This window comes from Protopterus annectens, chromosome 4.part0, assembly GCF_019279795.1.
Source record: "Protopterus annectens isolate FY-2018-M chromosome 4.part0, PAN1.0, whole genome shotgun sequence".
Lineage (NCBI taxonomy): Eukaryota > Metazoa > Chordata > Ceratodontiformes > Protopteridae > Protopterus > Protopterus annectens.
In genome coordinates, this window is record NC_056733.1 from 423,146,049 (window position 1) to 423,173,575 (window position 27,527).

Genomic DNA, 27,527 nt, shown 5'->3' on the forward strand with positions numbered 1-27,527 from the left:
GCTTCTGGGGACAATTCCCTAATCCTTTTAGAAGGAGGCGGCTGAGAGCCCTCGATAAGGGTCAAGAGATCACTCACCATTTTAACCATCTGAGCCTGAGGTATCTGAGGGGAGGCCGACGCCTGCTTAGGAGTAGATTTTCGGCTGGAAGGCCTGCTGGAAAACCGGAGGGACTCAGGAGGCCTAGCCACTGCAGAAGTCTGAATAAAGGTAGTCGGTCTAGACCTGGTCTCCGGGTGGAGAATAGAGGCCTCAGAAGCCAGCGCCTGCTTAGCGGCTCCGGATCCAGAGTCGGTGACAGGCAGAGGGTCAGAAGACGAAGTGGAAGCCTGCGGTATGGAGGACTCAGAAAAGGTCACAGCAGACGCCTGCTGCTGAACATCCACAGAAGACTGTAGGGGCAAAGAAAGCGCCTCACTGACTACCACTGGGCTGACAACCAACTTAACAGGGATGTCGTCGGCTAATTTGACCCTAAGCCTATTGCAGCCCTTGTCCTTGCGCTTCTTAAGAACATCTGAAGTTGGGAGACCAGAAGACGCCATACCGACAAACTTAGGCCAAACTCCGAAATGCTTAAACAAGAACCTAGCTCTACGGTGTATGGTACGTGGGTTGAAAGAAGCACAGAGAACACAATTAGGGACGTCATGCTCAAGGCCCAAACAAGTAATCCAATAGGAGTGAAAATCACGGTGCGGAATCTGTTTTCCACAGTCAGGACAGTTATTAACTTTCTCTGACATTCGTTAAAGCAAGAAAAGAGGGTCCTCAAGGGGGCACTTATCTGAGGATGTCTTCAACTAAGCAGCCGGAATACAAAAAGAAGGTACTCTGCCGACCGGCACTCGTGCAAAATGCTTCTACTTCGGGCTCTGCGGCAAGAAAGACTGAGGAAATGGCGTTGGCTGCCTTCTTTTGTACCAGATGTCCTGATGTCAGGCCTAAACCGAAGGCAGCCGACGTCATATACCAAGGACTTTGGTATTCTGGCCAACGGTGGGCTACCGGGAGCCGGATAACCCATTTTGTAAGGACTGCAACAGTGAAAAACGATGATCAGGTTCCTCATCCATGTGAAGCAGAGTTGATCCCTAACCTTATTGAAACATAGCCTTGACTACTGGATGGGAAATCATAAATTCATCCTGGGACTGGCCTCAGGCAGACAGTAAACATTCCCTAACTAGTACTGGATGGGAAATCAAAAAATCACCCTCGGGCTAGTCCCCATGTCTCCTATAGATAGAGGCAAACGGTTAACATCAACTAACATCCCCCTCAACATAACTTTTTAGCAACCCCCTTACTAACATAGCCCTCCAACTGAGATGCACATGTTACAAGGTGACGCAACTGGACTGGGATACGCAGCTAGGCTTATAAAGACCCTGGTGGTCATCAGCTTAGTAGATACCCATGATCCTACTGAACAGGTTTCTCAGCAATAAGAAGTTGCATCTGTGAAGAAGTACGGCTTAGAACAAACGAGGCTTGATGACGTGCTGTTTGTCATAGGAAGTACAGAATGGAATAGCAAAGCTAACTGGAGAATATGGTTAGGAAACTAAGTATAGAAGAAAGCAATGAACAATAATGCAGTCCTCCACATACTATGAGACACTATAACTTAAGAGTTACATGAATTAAAGTCCTGGTCCACTGGTGGTTCACAGTAAAGGACTACTCAACCACTGACTGTGCCTGTAGGGATTATTTACTTATTTTTTGAACATTATTCAACTTTACAACATGATACAGTACAAAAATATTACATCTACTGTGCAATCCACATATATGGTGCACTTCACTTTTTACCTAGGCAGTGGCCAGTTTTTACCACTTAATCTTAAGAATCAAACGTTAATGCTATATGCAACATCTGGACTCAGCCCAGTGCCAGAGATTACATTATTGAGAAAAGCAAAATAATCAGATATATACAATTTTACATCTGTAATTGGAAAGGTAAGATTTCTTGTCTCTTATAAACCACAGCAAGGATTTAATCATTTTCCTCCAGTTGTTACTATTCTGCCTCTTTTATTATCGAACCTTCTCCATATTACCTGGTTTGATTTCCCAGTCAGCCCCTTTATGCTGTTCATTATTACTCTACTCAAATCAGTTGGAACCAAATTAACCATTCAATCCTTGCAAATGTACTCTTTTGTGATGCTGTATTTAACTCTACATATTTGAGGTCCTTAATGATTATATTATGCTACGTATACTTTCTGACTTCCATGTATGTATTATTATTGTTTTTGATTTTAACTATTAGCTCTATTAATCCTGCTGAAACTTATAATGCTTAGGTTGATCGTGATCCATTTTCATCCCAAGAAGGAAATGAGTCATAAAAACTTTCTTTGCATACCTTGTAGGTAATCTCTGAACACTGCTAATGCTGGAAAGAACCAGATATATGTTTCTAATCACCTTTTACATCCCATCTGTTCCTCCAGCATCTGCCTGTGGAAACATCCTATTTATTCTCTGGGGAATGAAAGTATATGTACAAAGTCTTCCATTCAAAGATTTGAAACATCTTGGATTTGGTAATACATCTGGGGTCTGACATGCATCTTGTTGTTGCTTCTTTGTATATTTTTACCTAACCTTGCCTCCCACTCTTTTTTCAACCCCCCCCCCCCCAATCTGACAGTTGCCAAGGAATGCCTTATTAAACCTTATTATCCTTTTGTATAGTGGATCAGGCATTCTAGCTTCAATGAACAAGCTTAGTAAATCTAGGTTCAATAAGAGTACCCACCTCTGTTTCTTTATTTCCTTCCATTTAGTTAGCAATCCCTGAAACCAAATAAAGTAACCTTCCTGGAATATAATTTTTTAACTCCTTTCCAGGTAAATGATTGCCCACTCCCCCCTTTAATTGTTCCCAAAATCTTGGTTATCTTGCCTTTCCTAGCCACTCCTGGTCACCTCATCTCTGTTTCCTTGACCCCAACAACCCAAATGGGAGTATCTCTGACTTCTCATTTAATAATTTTTAGTGTGTTCATTACTTCTCTCTCTCTATCCACACGCACTCTCGCACACACACACACACACACACACACACACACACACACACACACACACACACACACACACACACACACACACACACACACACACACACACACACACACACACACACACACACTCTCGCGCGCGCACTCATACACACTCACACACAAACAAATAGGATCATAGGAGGTTTCTAGGCTAATGGCCCTGGGGCCCTTACAAGCCTAGCCAAGAGTTTATCCCTAAAAAGAAACCTCAGTCAGCACCTGTCGCCCCTGTTAATGATGGACAAAGGTGGAACTTTGGGACAAATTTGTGGTTTCCCATCCACTCATCAAGATTGCACTTGAAGAGTGTTATGGAGATACTCCATTTGACATGTATGGGAAGTCTATTCCAGAGGGGCAGCCTCTGGGAGACAAACCTGTCTCTCCAGCAGGTTTTGTTGCTGTTGCATATCAGATTTGGCCTATCAAGTGGGTAATGTACTAGGAGTTAGATTTACAAATATGGAAAATCTCTCATAGGGAAGGGTCCGATATTGTCTTGTAGGCGAGACACATATCACCTCTGAGCAATCTGTATGCTACTGAGTAAAATGATAGTAATTTGAGCCTATCCGTATAAGACAGCTGTTGGAGGCCATGGATTTTCTTTGTGAGATATATCTGTGGCATTTTCAGTTGGTGCAGGTGTTTGGAGAGGTACATACCAAATGGGGTCTTACGCTCAATTACAGGTCTAATGAGGGAGTAGGAGAGATAATAACCTTTTTTCTGGATGCAATCCCTATCCTTATTATGAGATGAAGTAAAAGGTTTTTCTGATCACTGCCATCACATGATGGTTGAATGTGAGATTGTTGTCAATCTGAGTAACCAGGTCTCTCATCACGGGTTGTGTGCTTAGGGGGTTGCCATTGATGTGGTAATCACCAGGGACCGTGTTTTTGCTGAATGGTATAATACATTTTTTTGTTTTTAACTTAAGGCCATGACTTTAGCACCAGTTATTTGCAGCGGTGTGAACCTCTTGCAGTAGGTTGTCATCTGGGGAGTCAATGACAGCACCCAACTTACAGGCATCTGCAAACTTGGTCAGCCACAGGCCCTTGGTCTTTGCCTGGACCTCTCAGAAGTAGATGCCAAACAGCAGGTGTCCCAGGACAGATTCCCGGGGAACATCACTAGTGACAGGTCTGCTGTCGGAGGTGGTGGCGCCTATTTCGACCTTGTGGGTCCTTATCTGTGAGCCAGCTGGCTACCCATCTGACGAGATAGGATTACCATCAAGTTGTGTTAGCTTTTCAATGATGCCAGAGTGGGGAACTGTGTCAAACACCTTGGCCAGGTCAAGGTAAGCTGTACGTACTGAATTTCCCTCATCAAGGGCCTTGGTGACAGTCTCAAAGAAGTCAACTAGGTTCAGTAGGTAAGACCTGCCCATGACTAATCCAAACTGGGTGGGGTCGAGTGTTTGGAGGCTGCCTATGTCCTTGTTTATGAGATTCATAATAATACGCTCCATGGCTTTACAGATCAGACTTGTCAAGCAAATGGGGCAATAGTGCCACCACCCTTGTGCAAGGGGATGACAATGGCGGTTGTCCACTCTTCTGGAATGAAGCCTGTAATTAGGCTGTGGTTGAATAGAGTGCTCAGTGGCAAAGTTAGTTCTTGCTGGAGATGGTGCAGAATACAGCATGGGATATTATAAGGTCCCATGGAAGCTGTGTTTTTTGCCTTGGACAGGGCTTTTAACACTTGATCTATGGAAATGTGAGGTGTGGGACAAGTATCGGGGATGTCAACTGGCCCTTTGGGGGCAATAAGGGGGTGAAGTTTGTTCTGAACCTATCAGCTAGTAGACTGGCTAAGTCGTCAGGATCAGTGCAAGTGGTACCATTAAGTATTAATTAAAACTTAGGCTTTGCCATGGAGGTTCCTAATGTAACTGAAGAAGGACTTGCGGTTTTTCCCTTTGTTTCAGAGGCTAGTTTCAACTCATAATTGGCTTTGGAGTTTTTCACTAGTGATCTAATTTGCTTGTTGAGACAGAGGAGGGAGATTTTCCTATTTGGAATTTGTTCCTTTTTACCCTTGGGCAACAGTTCCTTCCTTTTGCTGTACAGTCTGTTGATAGAAAATGTCCACCAGACAGGTTTGTGTTTCCTTGAGGAGCAGGTTTTAGGTCTGCTGGGTATGGGTGAGCCCATGCAGTTATAAAGGTGCTTGTATACTGCACTGGTATACTGTTCAACATAGTTGTCTGCAGCCTCTGAGGGGGGGGGCGGTGCTGTGAAGCTGCTGATACCCTCCCTTAGGAGGGTGTAGTCAGCTTTTGAGAAGTTTTTTAGCCTGGTTACGGCTGGGGAGGGGTTGGCTGGGATAGAAACTTTGAACGAGACAAGACTGATGATCTGATCTCACCACGGAAGAACATACTATGGGAGTGGTGCAGTGGTCACCCATGTTGGTGAGAACCAAGTCCAGTATGTTATCTCCTCTTGTGGGGGATGAGATCAGCTGGTCTACTGAGTTACAGCTGATGAAGTCAAGGAATTGCTGGGTGAGTGCATTAATGCAGTAACAGTTCACCCAGTCTATGGCGGGGTAGTTGAAGTTACCAAGGATCAGGGTGTTAGGGGGCACCTTGATGGAGTCAAGTAGGTCCGGGTAAGAGGAGTGGGTTTTCCTGAGACATGGAGGGGGGTCTATAGCTGGCTACAACTTGGATGGGTGTCTTACCAACTGTTAGTTGCACCTGGAGTAATTCCAGTGCATCATGCTGGTAAACCAGTCTGGAGGTATGCCTGTCTTTAATAAAGGTATAAACTCCACCACCTTTAGTCTTTCCAACCTCATTCTGTGGTCGAAAAGTGTGGAATGAGGTATAGCCTGGTAAGGCAGGGGTGTGCTCTCCGCAGCCCTGAACCAAGTTTCTGTGACTGCACAGACACTGGCATCTTCCAGTGTGACGAGCGCCTCCAGTGAGTGCATTTTCAGATTAAGGCTCCTAGCACTGAGCAGCATGACCTTCAATTTGCTTTTTGACATATCTTTCATGTCATGTATCTCAGTTGTCCAGATTTTTGCAGAATGTTGATATTTTGCCTCATGTTTTTGGCCTACTCCCATAAAATTTGTGGGTTTCTAGTATATCACTGAGAAACAGTCACTAAATAATGACAGAGTGAGTTTCAGACTTCAAATCCTTCAGAAAATGCACACCAACCCAAAATATTTTATTCTAGCAACTAAGTTTGAAAGAGCAATGTTAAAAATCTGTCCATATTTTGGGGCCCTTGCCTGCCCCATTATCACTGGCTCTATTCAGATTACTTACATTACAGGTTGAGGGGCATGATACAGATGTATGCGTGTGTATAAGTGTGTATATTTTACACAAACATGCACACACTCTATATGCGAAAAAGAGAAATATTATAAGAAGCCTTCTGATTTTCTTTTCAGGTCCAAGTCCAAATTCCCCAGTCTCAATGTATCCTGGTTACACAGCCTCCCACACTCAACATTAAATGCTTCCATTCTGCGCTATATTAATGTGACTGTGCTAAATACACTACCCTTAACTGTGTCACCGTACAATATCTTTGTAGTTCTGGCATTCACAGTAACCCTTGCTCTACAGATAAAATGAATCCTTCTCAGATTACCACAGGGTTTCTCCCATCAAACAGAATAAGAAGTTATGTACCTACCATAACGTTCCATGTTAGTTGTCTTCTTCTCGCCTTCTTTCTTGCTGGATGGGTTCAGAGCCGACCCTCGGCTCCGACTCGGCCAATACTAAAGCTCGAGCGCTTATTCCACCGGCTCGAGGCTCCCCTATATCCCACAATGCTAGGCGGTAACTACTCAGATCTCATTTGATAGCTAAAACCAAGCAGTTCTGGTCTCCATAGAATGGAGAAGAGAGAAAAGGAACCCACCTCTATATATAAAACTGTAGGTAAGCTACCACAAACATAAAAAGGGAGAATAGAGGTGGTAGAACATGTGGGAAGGAAAAAAATCCCAATGGAAGATCCCAAATTATTCCTATCAGTCTGTCCAGGCTAGGGGGAAGGAGGGTGGGACGCAAGAAAGAAGGCGAGAAGAAGACAACTAACATGGAACGTTTATGGTAGGTACATAACTTCTTAATGTTAAGTTGTCAATCTCGCCTTCATTCTTGCTGGATGGGACCACGTCCCTAGCACCTTACTCTGGGTGGCCTATCGGAACAGACTCTTGAGAACAGTGGAACCAAAGTTGGCACGGTTTCTGGAGGCCATATCCAATTTGTAATGCAAAATAAAGGTATGAGGAGAAGCCCATGTGGCTGCTGCACAAATGGAATCTATTGGTAGCCTGTCCTGAAAAGCTACAGATGTAGCTAATGCCCTAGTTAAATGAGCTCTAGGTCTTGAAGGCAGTTTTTGATGTCTGATTTCATAGTTGATGGTAATTATACTGGTAAAGCCATCTTGAAAGGGACACTTTAGTAACTGGAAGGCCCAATTTCCCTTCCGCATAAGACAGGAAAAGCTAATCAGATTTCCTGAACTGTTTAGTCCTGTCTAAATAATATCCAAGTTGGCGGTGAACATCTAGAAAATGTAACTTTTGTTCCGACCTGTTGGAATAATCAGGGAAGAAGACGGGGAGATCAATCGTCTGGTTTAGGTTTGCCTCAGAGGAAACCTTAGGCAAGAAGGATGGATTAGTCCGGAGGGACACCCTGTCTTTATGGAAAACTAAGTAAGGAGGACGACTGCAAAGAGCATGAAGTTCAGATACCCTTCTAGCTGATGTTATGGCTACTAGAAAAAGTGTTTTCCATGAGAGCAACTTAAGAGGGCATGAAGCCGCTGGTTCAAAGGGGGGGGGGGGAATCAAGGATGCTAGCACCAAATTCAAGTCCCATTGAGGTGGGGGATCTTTGATTGGGGGCTTGAGCAGAAAGACACCTCTTAAAAAGGCTTTGCAGAGTTTATGGGACATGATACTGGAGTCCGAGACACCTTCATGAAAGTTAGCTATAGCAGCTAGTTGTACTCTAGTGGTAGATGAGGAAGAGCCTAAATGAAAGAGCTCTGCCAGAAAGTCTAGGATTGACTGGACAGGTGCAGTGAAGGGGTCTATATTTTTTGATGCTGCCCAGAAGGAAAAACGTTTCCACTTACTATTATAAATCCTCCTGGTAGAAGACTTGTGAGAGGCTATCAGGATGTTACGGACCGAATGAGAGATTAAGGGAAGCCTGGCTAGGGTAGGAATCGGAGAAACCACGCTGTGAGGTTGAGAGATTGTAGTAGTGCAGCTGGCCCGACTGGTGGGTCAAAGGATCTGGCACCGGATCCAGATGCCAAGGCTGCTCCAACAGGTAATGATGGAGGAACAGAAACCATATCTGTCAAGGCCAGTAAGGGGCAATGAGGATCATGGTGACTATCAAGGCGATAGCTTTCTGAATTAATTGAGAGATCAGTGGAAAGGGGGGGAAAGCATACAGAAGTCCCCAGGGCCAATCGTGGACTAGAGCGTCTCTGGTGGGATGGCCTAGTAACGGGAAGAGAGTGAAGAAGTCGTGACACTTGCTGTTTTGGGGAGTAGCAAAAAGTTCGCAGCAAGGCCGGCCCCATCTTTGAAAGACTTCTTCCAGCACTGATTTTTTTAGAGACCACTCGTGAGGCATGAGAATGGCCCTGCTCAACTTGTCCGCAATCACGTTGGACTTCCCGGAAATGTGCATTGCTATCAGAAAACGCTGAGAAGAAATCACCCACTGCCAAAGTCTGAGTGCCTCTCGACATAAGGGGTAGGACTTGGTTCCGCCCTCTTTGTTGATGTACCACACTACAGACATGTTGTCCGTCTGAATTGCAATAGTCCCTGTGGGAAGAGAGTCCTGAAGGGCTTGCAACGCTAAAAGCACTGCTCTCATCTCTAAGACATTTATGTGCAAGTGGCACTCGAAAGATTGCCACGTGCCCTGGACTGTCCTTCCCTGATAATGCCCCCCCCCCACCCGATCAGGGAGGCGTCCGTTGTCACCGTGGCCATTGGGGGGGGGAGAATGAAGGGTCTGCCCTGGAGAACTTGAGGTGATGTGATCCACCAAGACAGGTGATTCTTGCATGATTGAGTTAGTAGGATGATGTGAGACATCGGGAGCTGTTGGAAGGACCATTGAGAAAACAGCATCCACTGGAGTATCCGCATGTGAAAACGAGCTAAGGGGAGAAGTGTAACAGTAGCTGCCATGAGTCCTAATACCTTCAAGACTACTCTGGCTTTGATCTTGTTGCATTGAAGAAGAAGGTAAACTTGTTTGCGGATATCTAATACTCTTTGCTCTGTAAGTCTGGCGGAAAGATGGACTGTGTCTAAGGTGGCGCCTATAAAGGTAATAGACTGACAAGGCGACAAGGCAGATTTTTTGAAATTTATTGAAATGCCTGGAGCTTGGCACATTTGGATGGTAAAATCTCTGGATAGAAGCAGTTGATGTCTGGTAGTGGCGGTAAGGAGCCAGTCGTCCAAATATGGAAACACCTGGAATCCTTGACGTCTCAAATGAGCCGCGACCACTGCCATGCATTTGGTAAACACTCGGGGGGGCTGTAGTGAGACCAAAGGGCAGGGCTCTGAAATGGTAGTGACTGGCTCCCAGCCAGAAGCGGAGAAACCTCCTGGAGCGTCTGTGCATTTTGATATGGTAGTACGCATCCTGAAGGTCTATCGAGCACATCCAATTGTCCTGACCCAAGAAAGGTAGAATGGACTGTAGCGTGACCATCCGGAATTTTGTTTTTTTGATATAATGGTTTAGCTTGCTGAGATCCAGTATTGGTCTCCAGTCCCCTGTTTTTTTTGGTACCAAAAAGAATTTGGAGTAGATTCCGGATCCTTGCTAGTCTGCTGGGACTGGCTGGATAGCTCTTTTTGAAAGCAGCTTTGATATTTCTAATGCTGCTTGTTCCCTTAGACTGGGTGGAACGTCTGGAAGGGATCCTTTTGGTTGAGATGGGATGTGAATAAAGGGAATTTTGTAACCCTCGGATATGATTGACTGTACCCATTTGTCTTGAGTGAGGGAAAGCCAGGCTTTTGGGTACAGTGATAATCTTCTCCCGACTGCCTCCGAAGGTGGACAGCCAGGCAGCTCCTCAGGGATGCTGAAAGGGTTTATCAGAGAAAGTTTCTCTGCTACCCTGGTTTTGCGGACCACCTCAGCCCCTAGGGCGGCGTCTATTGTTATTCCCCCCTCTGCCTCTAGAGGGGAATCGACTTTGTGCTTCAGATGAGACTCCCTGTGGTTTGCGGAACCACATTGTTCCTCCCCTCTGACCTTTTGGATAAGGTCTGGAAGGGGTAGAAAAACGGACTCCCACGGCAGAGAGAGTCTTACCTTCCTACTCGCACCTAGTCAATGTATCCTTCACCTGAGGTCCAAACAACGTCGAGCCATCAAAGGGGGAATTGGTGAAGGACGCCTTGAAAGGGTCCGCAAAATTGTAAAGCCGCATCCAGGCGTGACGTTGTAAAGCTACACCTGTGCCTGTGGCCCTACTCGCCCCATCAGCCACATATGAGATAAGCCGCATGGAGGAGTTGACAATCAAATTCAGGGTTACCAACTGGGAGTTCATTTTGTCTTGGAACCCCTCAGCTGTTGGATCCTGCATGGCCTCACCCATATCCTTGAGCAAATCCCTCTGGAGATGGGTGAAGTAACACAAGTAGTTCAGCGACCGCATGGAAAAGGTCGCTGATGAAAACATCCACTTACCGTACCTGTCCATGGTCCTAGACTCCTTATTAGGAGGATGGACAGGTAACCGAAGGATCGGCTAACTCCTTCTTAGTAGCTGCAGCCACCACCATGGCATCAACAGAGACACCTTTAGTTAGAAACTCTTTCTCTTTTGGGGCAGTAATAAATTTTGACGGCCTCCTTGGGGTAGGTTCGACTGAATCAGGGGCCGTCCAAGCCTTCTTTGCCACCACTTCCATGAGGGGGTCAAAGGGAGGGGACACCCAGGAGGTGGAAGGGTGAGAGCCAAACGCCTCAAGGTAAACAGACTCGTCTTCTGAAGGGTTAAGGGCGGGCCAGTTCCCCCTCTGTTTCAGGATTTCAAGGATGTCAGCAAAAGAGACATCCTCAGAGGGGGACCGAGGGGAACCTTCAGATTCCTCCAAGTCGGTGTCAGAGGTGATAGACTCAGGGGAGTCAATGTGCTTCCTCTTGAACGGTCTCTTCCGAGGGGGTTCTCCTACCGGATCAGGAGAGGCCTTGGAAGAGGAGGATATTCCCAATGGGGAAACCTGAGGAGCTGGCTCTCTACGGTCTGTTACAAGGGGGTGGGTAGAAACCACCGGAGGCACTGAAGAGGGAGGAGCTGACGGAGCCGACTGTGGGGTAGACACTGGGTCTAGCACGCTCCGCATGAGCTTGAAGGCGCCCCTATCAGCCAAGGCCGGAGGTCCCCGCTCCGAGGAGACAAGAACCCCCCTCGGCACCGACAGGGACGGCTCCGAGGCCGATGTTGGAGCCGAACTCACCAGCGCCGATGCTCCGAGAGGGAGAACGGGGTCGGACAAGGGTCCGACGCCACTTGCCCCCTCGGAGCCGACGAGGGAAGCTCGGCGCCGAAATCCCTCCAAGGAGGAAATCGGAGTAGATGACGGAGCCGAAAGGGAAGGTATCGGCTCCGAAGCACCGACAGCCACGGCTCCGATGAGCCCCGGCTCCGAACTCAAAGGAGTCGGAGGAGGAATAGAATCAGGGATGGGAATAGCCGCTGACAGTTGAGTAGGGCTATGCAGCATTTGGGCTAGTGCCTCGGACTTGAGAAGTCTACTCACCACCCTTTGTAAGTCATGATCGGACAGCCTGGAGGACCGAGAGGAATGAGACCTATGGCTCCGCTCCGCCAGAAGAGGGGATCCCGGAGCCGAGTGGATGGAGCCGATGGAAGGGGACCTCGACCTCTTCTTTGAAGGTGGCTCCGATAAGCCTATCGGAGCCAACTGAGTCTTGACAACCTCAGCTCCGGCCGGAGCCGAGGTAACGGTATGAGACTTCGAAACATCGACTCCAGCCGGAGCCGATGTCGAAGCAGCTTTAATGCTCCCAGGAGACGGCTCTGAAGCTGGAGCCTACGACCTGGAAGTCTTAGAAGGCTTCCCCGACGCAGACTGGGTTGGGGGGCCTTCAGGCTTTAACAAGCCTCGAAGTATGAGTTTGTTTTTGCGTTCCTGCAGGACTCTAGGGCTGAATGCATGGCAAACGGCACATGAGTCCTGCAGGTGTAAAGGTCCCATGCAATAGACACAAGAAGTGTGACCGTCTGTAAGAGACATTTTCTGACAGCACGAATCACACTTCTTGAAGCCTGAGACCTTGGAGTCTTTAGACATCCTGAAAAGGCTGTATGAAACACAAACACAACACATAGACACACCCTTTAACCAAATAAAAATCCAGTCACACTGAAAGGACAGGGAAAAAAAAGGGAGTGGGCCAAAGGCCTAAAAGTTAAAAAGGGGATAAAATGGGAATTGAAACACAAGGGGGACCCAATTTAAACTAAAGGGATAAACTGTATAAAAACTAAACTAAATAGAAAAGATAGGGGTAGAAATTTGAAGTTTTTTTAACAAGAAAACTCACTAACCTGCCAGAGCCGGTAGAAGAAAGCACCTAGTCAGCTAAGCGGCAAACGAGATCTGAGTAGTTACCGCCTAGCATTGTGGGATATAGGGGAGCCTCGAGCCGGTGGAATAAGCTCTCAAGCTTTAGTATTGGCTGAGTCGGAGCCGAGGGTCAGCTCCGAACCCATCCAGCAAGAATGAAGGCGAGATTGACACCTTAACATACTCTCATTTACTTCTACAACTGCAGCTTACTCTCCAAATGGCAAAAATAGGCTTATCCCACATACAAGACCATTGGGGCCACAGACATTCTTAATCACGGACACCTTACAATCTAGATCCAGACTCCTCAATTTCTTTCTCCTTAATTTCTCACATACTTTTGATTTTGTTCCCTCCCAGGACCCACTTGCTACCTTCTGCACTTTTTTTGTCACCTATAGCCCTATGGCTGAGAAGGAACACTGCTGTACCACTTCATATAAGGGGGACATAACAGCTATTGCCTTTACTTTAGTCTTACTTATCTTATAACCTGCCAAGTCCTGAAAAACCCTCAAAATTCTGAATAACTTTCCTAAATATTTTTCTGGCTCCCTGATATACAGAATCACATCACCAACATAAATTGCTATTTTTTTACTTTACACCCCCCATACATCTTTTTATTACAGAGTCTAACCTTTTCAGCTATAGGTTTCAAATAAACAGCAAAAAATAATATGGACAATGGACATCACTGCCCAGCCCCTCTATTAAGGATAATCTCCCATTAGAGGATCCCTCCTGTCTTCACACTAGCTGGTGACTGATAAAAAATGCCCTTAAGAAACCTAACATCTGCGGGAACACAAATCTTATTACTTCTTAAAAGTAAGTCCAGTGTACATTGTCAAATGTCTTCTTGACACCAAAACTTGGCAGAAGAGACTCTTCTTCTCTGCTTCTGCTTAAATAATCACAGTTTTCTTTAGTCTGTAAAAGGTTTGACTCCTCAGACAAATCCACACTGATCCAGCTCTACTAATTTTGGAAGCCACTTTGCCACCCTTTGTGCTAATCCATATAAAAATTTGTAAGCTTGTTTTAACACTAACACTAGTCTATGTGATTCTGGGTCTGCTGGATGCTTTCCTTTCTTTGGTACTACTCTCATCACTGCCCTTTTTCAGGTCCTTGGTATATGCCACCCACCACCCCACTAAAATTTATTAAACAAACTAACAACCTTTGACCAGGTCCCTACTTCCTGCTCCCCAACCCTCAAATGAAGTCCATTTTCACCTAGGGTCCACTTCCCCGGTCTGCCAGCTAATTTGTTCATTTAGTTCATTTATTATTTGGGTTGTGAGACAGTTTCCTATCCTGAAAGATTATGGAAATCCATTTCCTTCAGGAAATATGCCATTTGATTCATCCCATCATTTTTCTTCTACCTCCTCTCTTCATATATACCTTTATAAGAATATCTGAAGGCCCTTGTCATATTCAGTGGTTCATTTTCCACCATGCCATCCTTAAAGTCCCTGATTTTCACAATCCACCTTTCTATTTTGTGTCTGCGTTTTTGTGCATCTACAGAGATTAAACTTTTTTGGTTTGTTTTTAAAACAAAAACAAATCAGTTGAATAAACCCCTGTATTAAGTCTACCCTACCACAAACCAGGTTGGGGGGGCAAGCAAAGGTTAACTACTACAGTTAGGTTTTAATACATTGATCTTACTTTGCGGGATCTGGCATCTGTGTGCAGAGAAGGCGAAGTGCCTGAAAACTTTTCCGAATGGAATGAATGTTTGCCATTCCCATAAATACAACTTCACAGTTTGGATAATATTCTGAAAAATTTAAAAAACAAAAAAAATCTTAATTAAAGCAATGCACCAAAATCATTCTTTTCAAGTCTTTAACAAATACACTTCATCTCCAAATTATTAACTCACAAATGTTCTACATGGCTACACTTCACAGTACTGGTGCAAGCTTGCATCACATGATCCGCAGTACTTCTGCAGCACATTGGTGCAAGCTTGCATCACATGAACCGCAGTACTTCTGCAGCACATTTATGCATGACTTTAATGATCCAAGCATGATAATCAGCTTATGGTATCACAAGTCAGGATAATAATGTGGTAGATTCTCTACCCCTGAATATCCACCAAATAGTACCAATACAACAGAAGATGCAGAATAGTTGTACACTGCATTAGCAATTACTTGTGTACATATTTACTTGACAACACTAAAAGCAGCAGCTCTGAGGAGACAACAGAGAGCAAAATGTTTCACTCAGATTAATTATTATGCTACCACATTTTAGACTACACATTATTATTTTTACTACCAGACACATCATAAGGGCAACAAAGGCATCACTTGTCATGCAAATGCTTTTCTTATGTGAGCAACAGCAGACATTAAGAGCTGTAAGGTAGCTTAACTTAGGCAATGAAATCACAGCTGCATAAAACACTTATCAAAAGCAGTAGACCTTTGAGCAGAGATTATTGTAATAATAAATCACAACATTTGGGTTTACCGACTTCCTGTTTTCCTTGCTCCAGGCAGATTTTTCAAACTGCCCTTCTTTCCTCTGAAGTTATCTGTGGTCTCATTCCCTCAAAATTGTGTATAAATGGTGTAACATACCAATATGAATGCATGTAAGAAGTGTATATAACCTCATCAGAAGAAAAAAAAAACATATTTGACTTGTCCTTGGTGGACATGAGATAATTAGGTTATACGTGACCAGGTTTGATATGAGAAGTACTTTGTAAACCCAAAGAAATGGTGTAAAGGCTATAGCACAGTTTATTTTTTGGGGAAAGAAAAGGCACTCACTATGGAACAATCTCAAGGCATACAGGGATAAAGCCCTGACTGTTCCCCCAAACAATCTATGTTTGTTACAGAAATGGGACAGAGAGAGATGGACTAAGTAGCCTATGCCAGCTTACTTACTGGGGGGTGGGGTGTGGAGAAGCAGCTCAGACACTGCACTACTTATACTCCTGTACATGTACAGCCCATGGGCAAGGAGCTTATCGTGCACAAGCTGCAAAGAGGTATGCTACTCACCTAGGAGACTAAGCATTTGTGGCAACAGGCATGTGCATCCTGAAAGCAGCCCAAGAAGAGAATGTAGGTCATTTGGGAAAGGGTTAGGCCAGTCTGTAAGACTGGCCCCACTCCCTATCACAACTCTCCCTTCCATGAAACAAGTGATGGGCTGATGAGACTTACCAGTTACATAATGAACAACCACTAAGGCATTCATCTGGGAAGCTGAAGCTTAGCTCTCACTTACTTCAAAGGAACAAATGGGCACACTGGGTCCAGGAAGGAGGAGCCACTGGACAGACCTTGCAGACTCAAAAGAACAACTTTCCAGAATGGCGCATCAAGAGTAGAGAAGCAAAAAGCCTGGAGTTGATTCTTCAGTTACCTGATAAATTTCTGCAAGTTGCAGAAAAGCAGGTATAAGTACCTATAGCAAAAAGTTTGGAGTGGATTCTTCAGTTATCTGATAAATCTCAGCAAGTTGTAGTAAAGTAGGTGTAAGTAGCTATGCCTTCTCATCATTACTGATAATTACTTGCCTGCTCAGGGGAGTCTACAATTTGGTTCTGTAAAACTGGGAGATGTACAGCTAGGAGATGGGGACTAAAATCAATGTCCTAATGCAAACAAGGAGTCTCTCCTTGCAGAGCTGGAAAAGTACAGTTTTGTACCTACCATAAATGTAGATGCTCGAGTGTTCACACAGCTGCAGTCATTACACTTGGGTTATCCTGCCGTCAGGCAGTCCCGCAGTCAGCCAGAGTTCCAAAGTATTGGTCCGGCGTCGGTTGCTGTTGCTTCTTCCCTGACGTCAGTGCGCCAGGGGTATATAAGATGCACCCGACGCCATTTTCTTCAGTTTTTCTTGCCCCAGATGTCAGGTGCCCCAAGTAGGTAGGCAATACATATCACTAATCAAACATACATAAAAATAAAAACAATACCTTCAGTTACAAGCAAATACACCACAAAGGTTGTATAGGACAGAAAGGCATACATAAGCCCAGCTAGGACAGAGGGGATGGAGGGAGGGTAACCTGGACTGCAGCAGTGTGAACACTCGAACATCTACATTTATGGTAGGTACAAAACTGTACTACGTTCATTGTGTTACACTGCTGCAGTCATTACACTTTGGTAGAATCCCACAGCTAAGGTTGGGTGGCTGGTCTATAAAGAGTTAGGATTGGCTATGAGGCCCTGCAGAACTGCAGTGAAAATCCTGCACTGGATTTAGAGTAAAGAGGCAAGTGGTAATGCTTGGTAAAGGAGTGCACTGAACTCCAAGTTGCAGCCTCCAAAATTTTCTTGGTTGGTACTCCTCTGAGAAAGGCTGTTGAAGTGGCTGTTGCTCTGGTAGAATGTGGCCTAATGTTATTAGGGACTGATTTTCCATGCTGTGTGTAGCAGTAATGAATACAGTGTCCTATCCATTTGGAAATAGTCTGCTTTGAGATAGCCTTGCCCTGTGATCCTGCAGCATATGCTACAAACAGTTGCTCAGTTTTCCTGAAAGCTTTTGTTTTGTCCAAGTAGAAGCGTAGCTGCCTGTGTATGTCCAAAGAGTGCAGAAGTTTCTCCCCTTTATTCTGGGGGTTTGAAAAGAAAGTTGGCAAATGGATGGTTTTGTTAAAAGCCACACTAGATACCACCTTTGGCATGAATATAGGGTTTGTCCTTAAAGAAACCCTGTCCTGATGAAATATTATAAAAGGTTCCACTGCCATTAATGCCTGTAGCTCTGAGACTCTTCGTGCTGAAGTTACTGCCAGGAGCAGAACTATTTTCCATGATAAAAATTTTAGATCGGCTGTATTGGCTGGCTCAAAAGGTGGCAAGGTCAGTTTTTCCAAAACAAAACTGAGGTCCCACATTGGTGTTGGTGCTCTCCAGGGCAGTCTTATGTTTTTAGCCCCTCTGAGGTACTGCTTTAGCAAGGGATGAGAGAATAAAGGAGGATCCGTGTTGCAATGAGCTGAAATGGCAGAGGCGTGGATCTTAATTGATGAGAAGGATAGGCCTTTGTCCAGCATCTCAGTTAAGTATTGTAAAGTCTGAGGAATGTTTGGGACAAGAGGGTCAAGGCTTTGAGCCTGGTTCCAGGCACAGAATCTCTTCCATTTTTCTGAGTAAGATTTCCTGGTGCTAGGCCTCCTGGCCTCCAAAATGACATCCATAACAGCTTTAGAGAGAGGTGTTGCCTGTTTGACTAAAGAATCTGCCATGCAGCCAGGTTCAGGGTTTTGAGCTGACCGTGCAGGATCTGATTGTTTTGTTGAGTCAGAAGGTGTGAAATTTGAGGCAAAATCCATGGTGGGCCTTGAGCTAAGTTCTTTAAGATTGGGTACCAGTGCTGGCGTGGCCAGTCTGGAGCAATCAGGATCATCTGTATTTTTCTTGTCTGGCTTTTAGGAGTACCTTTGAAAGGAGAGGCAGTGGTGGGAAGGCATAAACTTTTAGGCTTTTCCAGCTGAACGAAAGAGCATCCACTTTCCATGCTTGTGTGTGTTAAGTCCTTGTGCAGAATTTTTGTAGTTGGCAATTCAGTAGGGAGGCAAAAAGATCTATGTCTGGGCACCCCCATTTTTGCGTTACCATGCCGAAGATTTATGGATTCAATTTCCATTCGTGAGGGTCCATGATATTTCTGCTGAGATCGTCTGCCAGAGTATTTTTCTTTCCTGGCAGGAATTGTGCTTGCAGATGAACTTGATAAGTTAGAGCTGTGTTCCACAAGGTCATGGCTTGCCTGTATAGGGGATAAGAATGAGTGCCCCCTTGCTTGTTTATGTACCACATTACTGTTGTGTTGTCTGTCTTTAATAATAATTGTCCTGGATGCAGAAGGTCCTTGAAAGCTGTTAGGGCATTTTGAACAGCCAACATCTCTTTTTGATTGATGTGAAGATGCACTTGGTCTGTGGTCCACTTGCCCTGAATACATTTTCCTGCCATGTGTGCTCCCCAGGCGTAATCCAAAGCATCTGTTGTTAGAATCTGCCTGGCTGTGGGTTGAGTGAAAGGCTGACCCTTGTTGCGGTGACATGCCTGTGCTCACCATCGAAACTCCTGTTGTAGGCAGGGAATTATTGGTATTACTGTTTCTAAACTGTGAGAGTGTTGAGTCTAAACACTTTTTAAGTACCATTGTAATTTCCTCATATGCAGTCTGGCATAAGAAATTAGTAGTATGCAGGATGCCATGAATCCCAGGGCCTGTAGAATTTTTCTTGCAGGGAGATGGGACTTTTTTGCCAGTAATTGAAAATATTATATCAGTTGTCCTTGTTTGTCTGGCGTGAGATGAGCCATCTGGGCCGTTGTATCCAAGCTGGCACCCAGGAATATTATCTGTTGTGAGGGCACTAGTTTTGACTTCTTTTCATTTACTGTGCACCCTAGAGAAATTAGCAGCCTTTTTACAAACACCAGATGCTTTAGAAGAATGTCCTTTTTCTCTGCTTGAATGAGACAGTCGTCCAGGTATGGATATATTTAAATTTCTTTTTGTCTGCAAAATGGAATTACTGGTGCCAGACACTTTGCAAAGACCCTGGGTGCAGTAGATATGCCAAAGGGCAGTGCAGAGAATTGGTAGTGCATTGTACCAGCTTTGAATCTGAGGTATCTTCTGCAATCTTGTCTGATAGGGACATGCAGGTATGCTTCTTTGAGGTCCAGAGTAACAAGCCAAGCCTTCTTGTCCAGCATGGGAAGAAGTTGCTGTAGTGTCAACATTTTGAATTTCGGAACATCCAGGTAAGTATTTAGAGTTGAAAGGTCTCCAGGCTTTGTCCTTTCTGGGGACCAAGAAGAGTCTTGAAATCCTTTGTCCTTGTTCCTGTTGTGGTACTTTTGGAATAGCTCTCATGTCCATGAGGGCTGAAATTTGTTTTTGAGCCGCTGCCCATTGATTTTGTGGCAGGTTTGGCATTCCCTTTAGCCTTGGTAAAGTGTGAAAGTGGAACCTGTATCCTTGAGAAACAATATTCAGAACCCATTTGTCTTGGGTGACTGTTTGCCAATTTTGAGAAAAAAGTGCTAGTTTCCCCCCTAAGGGGGCTGCCAAAAGGGAAGTGCTTGGCATACGAAAGGGGAAGTCATTGGGACTTTCTCCTGTAAGGTTGAGACTTGTCCTCACCTCCTTTTGGGGTTGAGGTACCCCACTGTCGTTGTCTGTAAGAGCCTTGGGGTTGAGATCTGCCTCTAGGGCGTCTGTATCTGCCTCTCTGTGGCCTGTCTGACACTGGAAAGGACCAATTCTTTGTAGGCCAATTTCTGCTAAATCGAGGTGGCTGTACCTGTAAGAAATCTTTGACTGTTTGCATAGATTTAGCTTTATCATCCATTTTCTTTAACACCTCTTCTGCCTTGACACCAAACAAGGTATCATGCTGTAAAGGAGCATCCAATAATTTTGCCTTAACATGGTCAGGTAAACTCTGTTCTTTTAACCAAGCATGTCTTCGAATCACAGAACCTGTAACTGCGGCTTTACATGAGGCCTCTAAAGAATCAAAATCACATTGCAAAGTATGTTTTCTCACCTGTTCAACTGCATGCAATAAATCCTGCATTTCTTTATAGTCAGGAGCTTCTGAGCTTGTAAGCATTTTCTGTTTTAACTGTTCCATTAAATATTGTTGGTACTTAAGCAAGTGAAACTGGCAATTTAAAGCCCTTACTGCTAAAGTTGCAGAAGTGTAAACTTTCTTCCCCCATCTATCCAATGCTCTAGAATCTCTGTCAGAGGGGACTGGATTTTTTGCAATGGAAGCCTTAACCCCTTTGGGACCTTGGGAAATAGCTTCTGAGTCAGCAGAAGGGTTTTTATAAAGAAACTTGTGAGAGTCAGGGACTCTATAATACCTATCTGGCTTGGCTGGAGCAGGGGGCAAAGAATCAGGAGATAAGATGGATTCAGAGAACACATAATCCACAATATCTAACACAGGCGGAATAGCAAGGGGTCTGTGCTGAGGTAATAAAAGAAAGTCCCTGAGTCTTTTCTTGGATTCTGAATAATCCTGGCTTTCCCAATGGAAATGCTCCCTCATGGTATGTAAAGTTTCCCCAAAAGAGTAATCCTCAGGAGGAGAGGCTGGAAGGGATAGATTCTTCAGCATCAGTGTCCTCGTAGGGGGGTAGAGAGTATCCTTGGTCTGAAGAGGAATCAGAGGAAATGGAAACCTGATCAGAGGAATCATAGTCTGTATCCTGCCTAGGCCTTTTCTCAGGAGGGGGATGGGAACCCCTGATTAGAGTAATGAGGTCTTCGGCCATTTTGAGCATCTGTTTCTTAGGCATGGAGGACTGTCCTGGAGAATGCTGTGCCTGCTTCCTTGTCTTTAATGGTAAGTTGTGAAGGTCTGAAAACACCCTCAGAAGCCGATGCCTGCTCAGTGGCTCTGGACTCATCTGAGGGATTAGTTTCCGTAGGCCCAATACCTTGAGTTTCCAGAGGCCTAGTTGTCTCCACGTGGGAGTCGGAGGCGGTCTGTGGCTCTGAGGTAGCGGGTGTCAGGGGCTGCGAAAGCACCTCACTGAGAACTGGCGACTAGCCTAGAAGAGGCTTCGTCGTCAGTTTTGGACCTCGGATGCTTGTCTTTATCCTTGTCTTTGCGTTTTTTATGAATTGCGGTCGTCGGTTGTTCCAACGGCATTGTATAATTGAACTTTCGGCCAAAGTAGTGCAAAGCAAAATCAAAACGTCGTTTTATAGTGCGTTTGTTAAATCTAGCACAAAACCGACAACTAGTGACGTCGTGATCAGGGCCTAGGCATGGAATACAGTAAGAGTGGAAGTCCTTATGAGGTATTTGCTTCCCACAAGAAATACAATTATTAACTTTTTCTGACATCGGTCTGAGGCAAGAAAAAAGTTTCCCCAATGGGGTACTTAGCTTTATTGAAGACTTCGGATCTGAAATTTGACTTCGAAAATCTCAGGAGTCGCCGACCGGCACTTGCGAATTGCTTTTGCTTCGGGCACCGCGCGGCAAGAAAGACTGAAGAAAATGGCGTCGGATGCATCTTATATACCCCTGGCGCACTGACATCAGGGAAGAAGCGACAGCAACCGACGCCGGACCAAGACTTTGGAACTCTGGCCGACTGCGGGACTGTCTGATGGCAGGATAACCCAAGTGTAATGACTGCAGCAGTGTAACACGATGATCATCATTGGTTGCCTCCCTTTTCTGTTAATGTGCATCACTACTTTAGTCCTTTCTATGTTGATTTAAATGTAATCTGAATTTCTCCTGAACTGCTGTCAAAGCTCTGGCTACAGTTATTTCTTTCAGTACAAAGTGACAAGACCTCTCCTGTTGCAACCATCTAAACTGAAAGATTACTAAAGTGTGCTCCCCAAGTATAATCTGAACAGTCTGCTGTCAACTGCAGATATATTAAAAAGAGGAAGTAGAGACATCCATTAGAATAGGTTGATTTGGATCATTAACTGAGAAAATCCCTTCTTTCCTGAATGAGGGAATGAAGTCATTGTTTTCAGGGAGTCTATAAACTGGTTCCAGGCATTCCAGAGTCCACTCAAACTCTTGCAAAGGAACGTAAAAGAATGCAAGAAGACATGAAGGCCACATTCTTTAAGTACTGTCCTGCTATAACAGTCTGTTGTTGAGAGCATTCTCTCATTGTCTCTTTATTGAAATATCAGCACTTGAAATGCCAAGTGCTGAAAAGGCAAGGAAAAAAAAAACAAAAACACGAGAGATGAGTGAATCTTAAAAAAAACTCTTTTCCTTAAAACTTCTTTTTAAAGGGCAGACCCCCACTGTGCCCACCCACTCCCCAAACTTAAATATATACCAACTCTGAGATCACCATATTTCAGAGAAAAGGGAATATTCCGAGAAATAGCATTGTGGACTTGGCATATGCAAATCCAATCTTTTGACCATTTAGTCTCCTTATTTCAGGACTTGCTAGTGGGTCCTGACATTTCAAATGGTTACCTCTATCGTCACATCATCATCTTTGTTATAAGGCAGAAAGGCTAATGTTTACTAAAAACCAAAAAAGAACGAATGCCCTCCAAACAAAACCAATACCAAAAAGAAACAGGAGTGCAAATGACTCGGAGAAAAAACACGAACTTGCTTCAAGCCAAATAACTGAATTTTATTGCTAATGTTTACTAAATCTATGACGGTGCCTAAGAAGGCTACTAAAGTTGCAGGAAATAGACCCAACTGCTTACAATTTACAGTGATAAGACAAACACTGCATTAAAAAAAAACATTCAAAAGACTACCAGTTCCTAGGATGGCACGACTACAAAACAAACATTCAGGTACAGAAAAATGGCACTACTTTACTTGAAAATGCTGCATACAGCAAAAGATTTGGTAAAGAGTTTGGAGACTACTGGCAACTCAAACAGCAGAAATGCAGTCTGGGAATGCTAAGTTACTTTTAATGTGTGTATAGGCCTAATCTTATTTGGGATATGCAAGGATGCATTCTCTGTATCCTCCATGTCCAGTGTTAACACAAGATACAGTCTTAACGAATGGAAGAACTATTTTTAAATGTTACTATTCTAAATTTCTTGATGATGGTTAATGTTCAAGTCTGACATGTCTATAACCTGGGTTAGGGTGTTATCTATTTTTGGAAAGTGGAAAAATTATGTCTAATACACCTTATTTGAAGTCTGTTCACAGAGCTCTACCTCAATACAATGGACTCACTGTGTGGATCAACTCTGTAACAGCAGAACTGATAGAATGCCTTTTACTTGCAATACTGGCAAATATCAACCCTGTGCAGGAAACATCTATAAACTTCCCTGTACAATGGGCCTAATGTGTGTGTGCATGGGGGGAGGGGAGATGACAGAACCCTCCTCATACCAATTCCAAGGTCAGACAACTAGACAAAAATGGAAACTGTCAGCATACACACACTTTCTCCAAAATGAGCTGATCTTACTGCATTCTGCCTCATTAGACAGGTAAAGTCCATCAAGGAATGTCACCAATACGAAAGGCACAATCAAGTCAACTGAAATTCACTGAAATGGTTCATCAGGGAAAAGGATGGACTCAAAAATTCTAGAGAAGAAACCCTGCCCTTTTTTAGTGAGAGGGACCTTCAGTACTGACTTTTATGTCTAGAAGTCAGTTCATTAGTCACAGAAAGTACAGTTTTGTACCTACCATAAATGTAGATGTTCGAGTGTTCACCCTGCTGCAGTCATCACACTTGAGTTATCCTGCCGTCAGGTGGTCCCGCAGTCGGCCTGAGTTCCAAAGTCTTGGTCCGGCGTCGGTTGCTGTCGCTTCTTCCCTGACGTCAGTGTGCCAGGGGTATATAAGAGACATCAGACGCCATTTTCTTCAGTTTTTCTTGCCCCAGATGTCAGGTGCCCCCATTAGGTAGGCAATATATATATTGCTATATAAAAAGGTACATATAAAAATAAAACAATACCTTCAGGCACAAGCAAATACACCACAGAGGTTGTATAGGATAGAATGGTATAGATAAGTCCAGCTAGTAGAGCGGGGATGGAGGGAGGGTAACCTGGACTGCAGCAGGGTGAACACATGAACATCTACATTTATGGTAGGTACAAAACTGTACTATGTTCATCGTGTTACCCTGCTGCAGTCATCACACTTGGGTTGAATCCCAAAGCTAAGGATGGGTGGTGGAGCTAAACAGGGTTAGAAGAAGCTAGTAGGCCCTGCAAAACTGCAGTGGCAAAACCAGCTCTAGTCTTAGAATATAGAGGCAAGTGATAGTGTTTGGTGAAGGTGTGCACTGAACTCCAAGTTGCAGCTTCTAGAATATCCTTGGTTGGCACCCCCCTGAGAAAGGCTGCTGATGTAGCTGTAGCCCTGGTGGAGTGGGACCTAATGTTAGCAGGTACCGGTTTCCCATGATGCGTGTAGCAGAAACGTATGCAATGTCCTATCCATTTTGAAATGGTCTATTTTGAGATAGCTTTTCCTTGTGATCCTGCAGCATAGGCTACAAAGAGCTGGTCAGATTTTCTGAAAGCCTTAGTTTTATCCAAGTAGTAATGTAATTGCCTGTGAATGTCCAAAGAGTGCAGGAGTTTTTCTCCTTTGTTCTGGGGATTTGGGAAAAAGGTGGGCAAATGAATGGTTTGGTTTAGGGCCACACTGGATACCACCTTTGGCATGAAGGAAGGGTTAGTTCATAGAGAGACTCTGTCTTGATGAAAAATGAGGAAAGGCTCCACTGCCATTAGTGCCTGTAGCTCTGAGACTCTTCTAGCTGAAGTTATTGCTAGTAGCAGGGCAGTTTTCCATGAAAGAAATTTTAAGTCAGCTGAAAAAGCTGGTTCAAAGGGCGGCAGTGTAAGCTTTTCCAGAACAAAGTTGAGATCCCAAGTAGGTGTTGGTGCTCTCCTGGGCGGTCTTATGTTCTTAGCCCCTCTGAGGTACTGTCTTAGGAGTGGATGTGAAAATAGAGGAGGATCCGTGTTGTAATGAGCTGAAATTGCTGAGGCGTGGATCTTAATAGATGAAAAGGAAAGTCCTTTGTGCAACATCTCAGTTAAATATTGTAGAATCTGAGGAATGTTGGGATCAAGGGGATTTTGGCCTTTAGCCTGGTTCCAGGAGCAGAATCTTTTCCATTTGTCTGAATAGGTTTTCCTGGTGCTGGGCCTCCTGGCCTCCAGAATGACATCCATAACAGCTTTGGATAGAGGTGTTGGCTGGTTGTTTAGGTAATTTGCCATGCAGCCAGGTTTAAAGTCTTGAGCTGGCTGTGTAGAATCTGATTGTCTCACTGGGTGAGCAGGTGAGGAATTTGTGGCAAAATCCATGGTGGGCCGTGTTCCTTAGAACTGGATACCAGTGCTGGCGTGGCCAGTCTGGTGCAATGAGTATCATTTGTGGCCTCTCTAATCTGACTTTCAGCAGTACCTTTGCTAGAAGAGGCAGTGGAGGAAAGGCATACACTGTTAATGTCTTCCAAATGAATGAGAGGGCGGCCACTTTCCAAGCTTGTGGGTGGAATGTCCTTCTGCAAAATTTTTGAAGTTGGTAGTTTTGGGGGTTGACAAACAGATCTATGTCTGGGCGTCCCCATTTTTGAGTTATCACTGCAAATACTTGTGGATCTAGTTTCCACTCGTGGGGATCCATGATGTTTCTGCTTAGGTCGTCTGCCAATGTGTTTTTCTTTCCTGGCAGGAATTGTGCTTGTAGTTGAACTTGGTAAGACAGTGCTGTGTTCCACAAGGTCATTCCTTGCCTGCATAGAGGGTAGGAATGTGTGCCCCCTTGCTTATGTACCACATTACTGTGGTATTGTCCGTCTTTATTATTAGATGTCCTGGGTGTAAGAGGTCCTTGAAAGCTGATAGGGCATTCTGTACTGCTAGCAATTCTTTTTGATTGATATGCAGATGTCTTTGATCTGTAGTCCACTTGCCCTGAATGCATTGTCCTGCCATGTGTGCTCCCCAGGCATAGTCCGATGCATCTGTTGTGATAGTTTGCCTGGCTGTGGGTAAGGTGAAAGGCTGACCCTTGTTGAGGTGACATGCCTGTGCCCACCACAGAAACTCCTGTTGAAGGCAGGGAATGAGTGGTATCTTTGTTTCCAAGCTGTGGCTGTGCTGAGTCCATACACTTTTCAGGTACCATTGTAATTTCCTCATATGCAGTTTTGCAAATGATATTAGTAGTATGCAAGATGCCATGAATCCCAAGGCCTGCAGAATTTTTCTTGCAGGGAGTTGGGTCTTTGTTGCCATTATTTTGAAGTATTGAGTCAGCTGTTGTTGCTTGTCTGGCGTGAGATAAGCCATCTGGGCTGTTGTATTCAAGCTGGCACCCAGGAATATTATGTTTTGAGAGGGCACTAGTTTTGATTTCTTTTCGTTTACTGTGTACCCTAGGCAACTTAGAAGGTGTTTGACAAATGCCAGATGCTTTAAAAGAATGTCCTTGCTTTCTGCTTGAATAAGGCAGTCGTCCAGGTATGGGTAGATTTGAATTCCTCTTTGTCTGCAGAATGCAATTACTGGTGCCAGGCATTTTGTGAAGACCCTGGGCGCAGTAGATAAGCCAAAGGGCAGTGCAGAGAATTGATAATGGGTTGCACCTGCAATGAAGCGGAGGTATCTTCTGCAATTTTGTCTGATAGGGACATGCAGGTATGCCTCCTTGAGGTCCAACGTTACTAGCCAAGCATTCTTGCCCAGCATAGGAAGAAGCTGCTGTAGTGTTAGCATCTTGAATTTTGGTACTTGTAGATAGGTGTTCAGAACTGAAAGATCCAGAATGGGTCTCCATGCTTTGTCCTTTCTTGGGACTAGAAAGAGTCTTGAGTAAAATCCTTGCCCTTGCTCCTGTGTAGGTACCTGTTGAATGGCTCTCATGTCCATGAGAGCTGTAATTTGTTTTTGTGCCTCTGCCCACTGATTTGGTGGCAGGTTTGGCATTTCTTTTATCCTTGGCAAGGTATGAAACTGGAATCTGTATCCTTGTGAGACAATATTTAGGACCCTTTTGTCTTTTGTGATGATGTGCCAGTTGTCTGCAAAAAGTGCTAATTTTCCTCCCAAGGGAGCTGCCAAGAGAGAGTTGCTTGGTAGTTTGAGGGTTGAGTCATTGTGTTTGTCTTCTGCTAGCGTGGGGCCTGTCTTCTCCTCCTTTCTAGGTAGCAGTGCCCCATTGGCGAGGTTTGTAAGGGCCTTGTGACTGACCTCTGCCCCTTGGGCATCTGTATTTGCCCCTCTGTGATCTGTCAGAAG

At 44.6% G+C, this 27,527-nt stretch overlaps 1 protein-coding gene across 7 annotated transcripts in view; it reads right to left on the bottom strand.

Annotated features, from left to right (window-relative positions):
* MTMR3 (myotubularin related protein 3) overlaps nt 1-27,527 on the bottom strand; it is a 2,239,538-nt gene that overhangs the window by 856,989 nt on the left and 1,355,022 nt on the right. For all 7 annotated transcript variants that reach the window (XM_044068370.1, XM_044068372.1, XM_044068373.1 and 4 more), the window contains one exon: nt 14,424-14,535. In XM_044068370.1, coding sequence (XP_043924305.1) covers nt 14,424-14,535 — 112 coding nt within the window. The remainder of the gene's footprint in view (nt 1-14,423; nt 14,536-27,527) is intronic.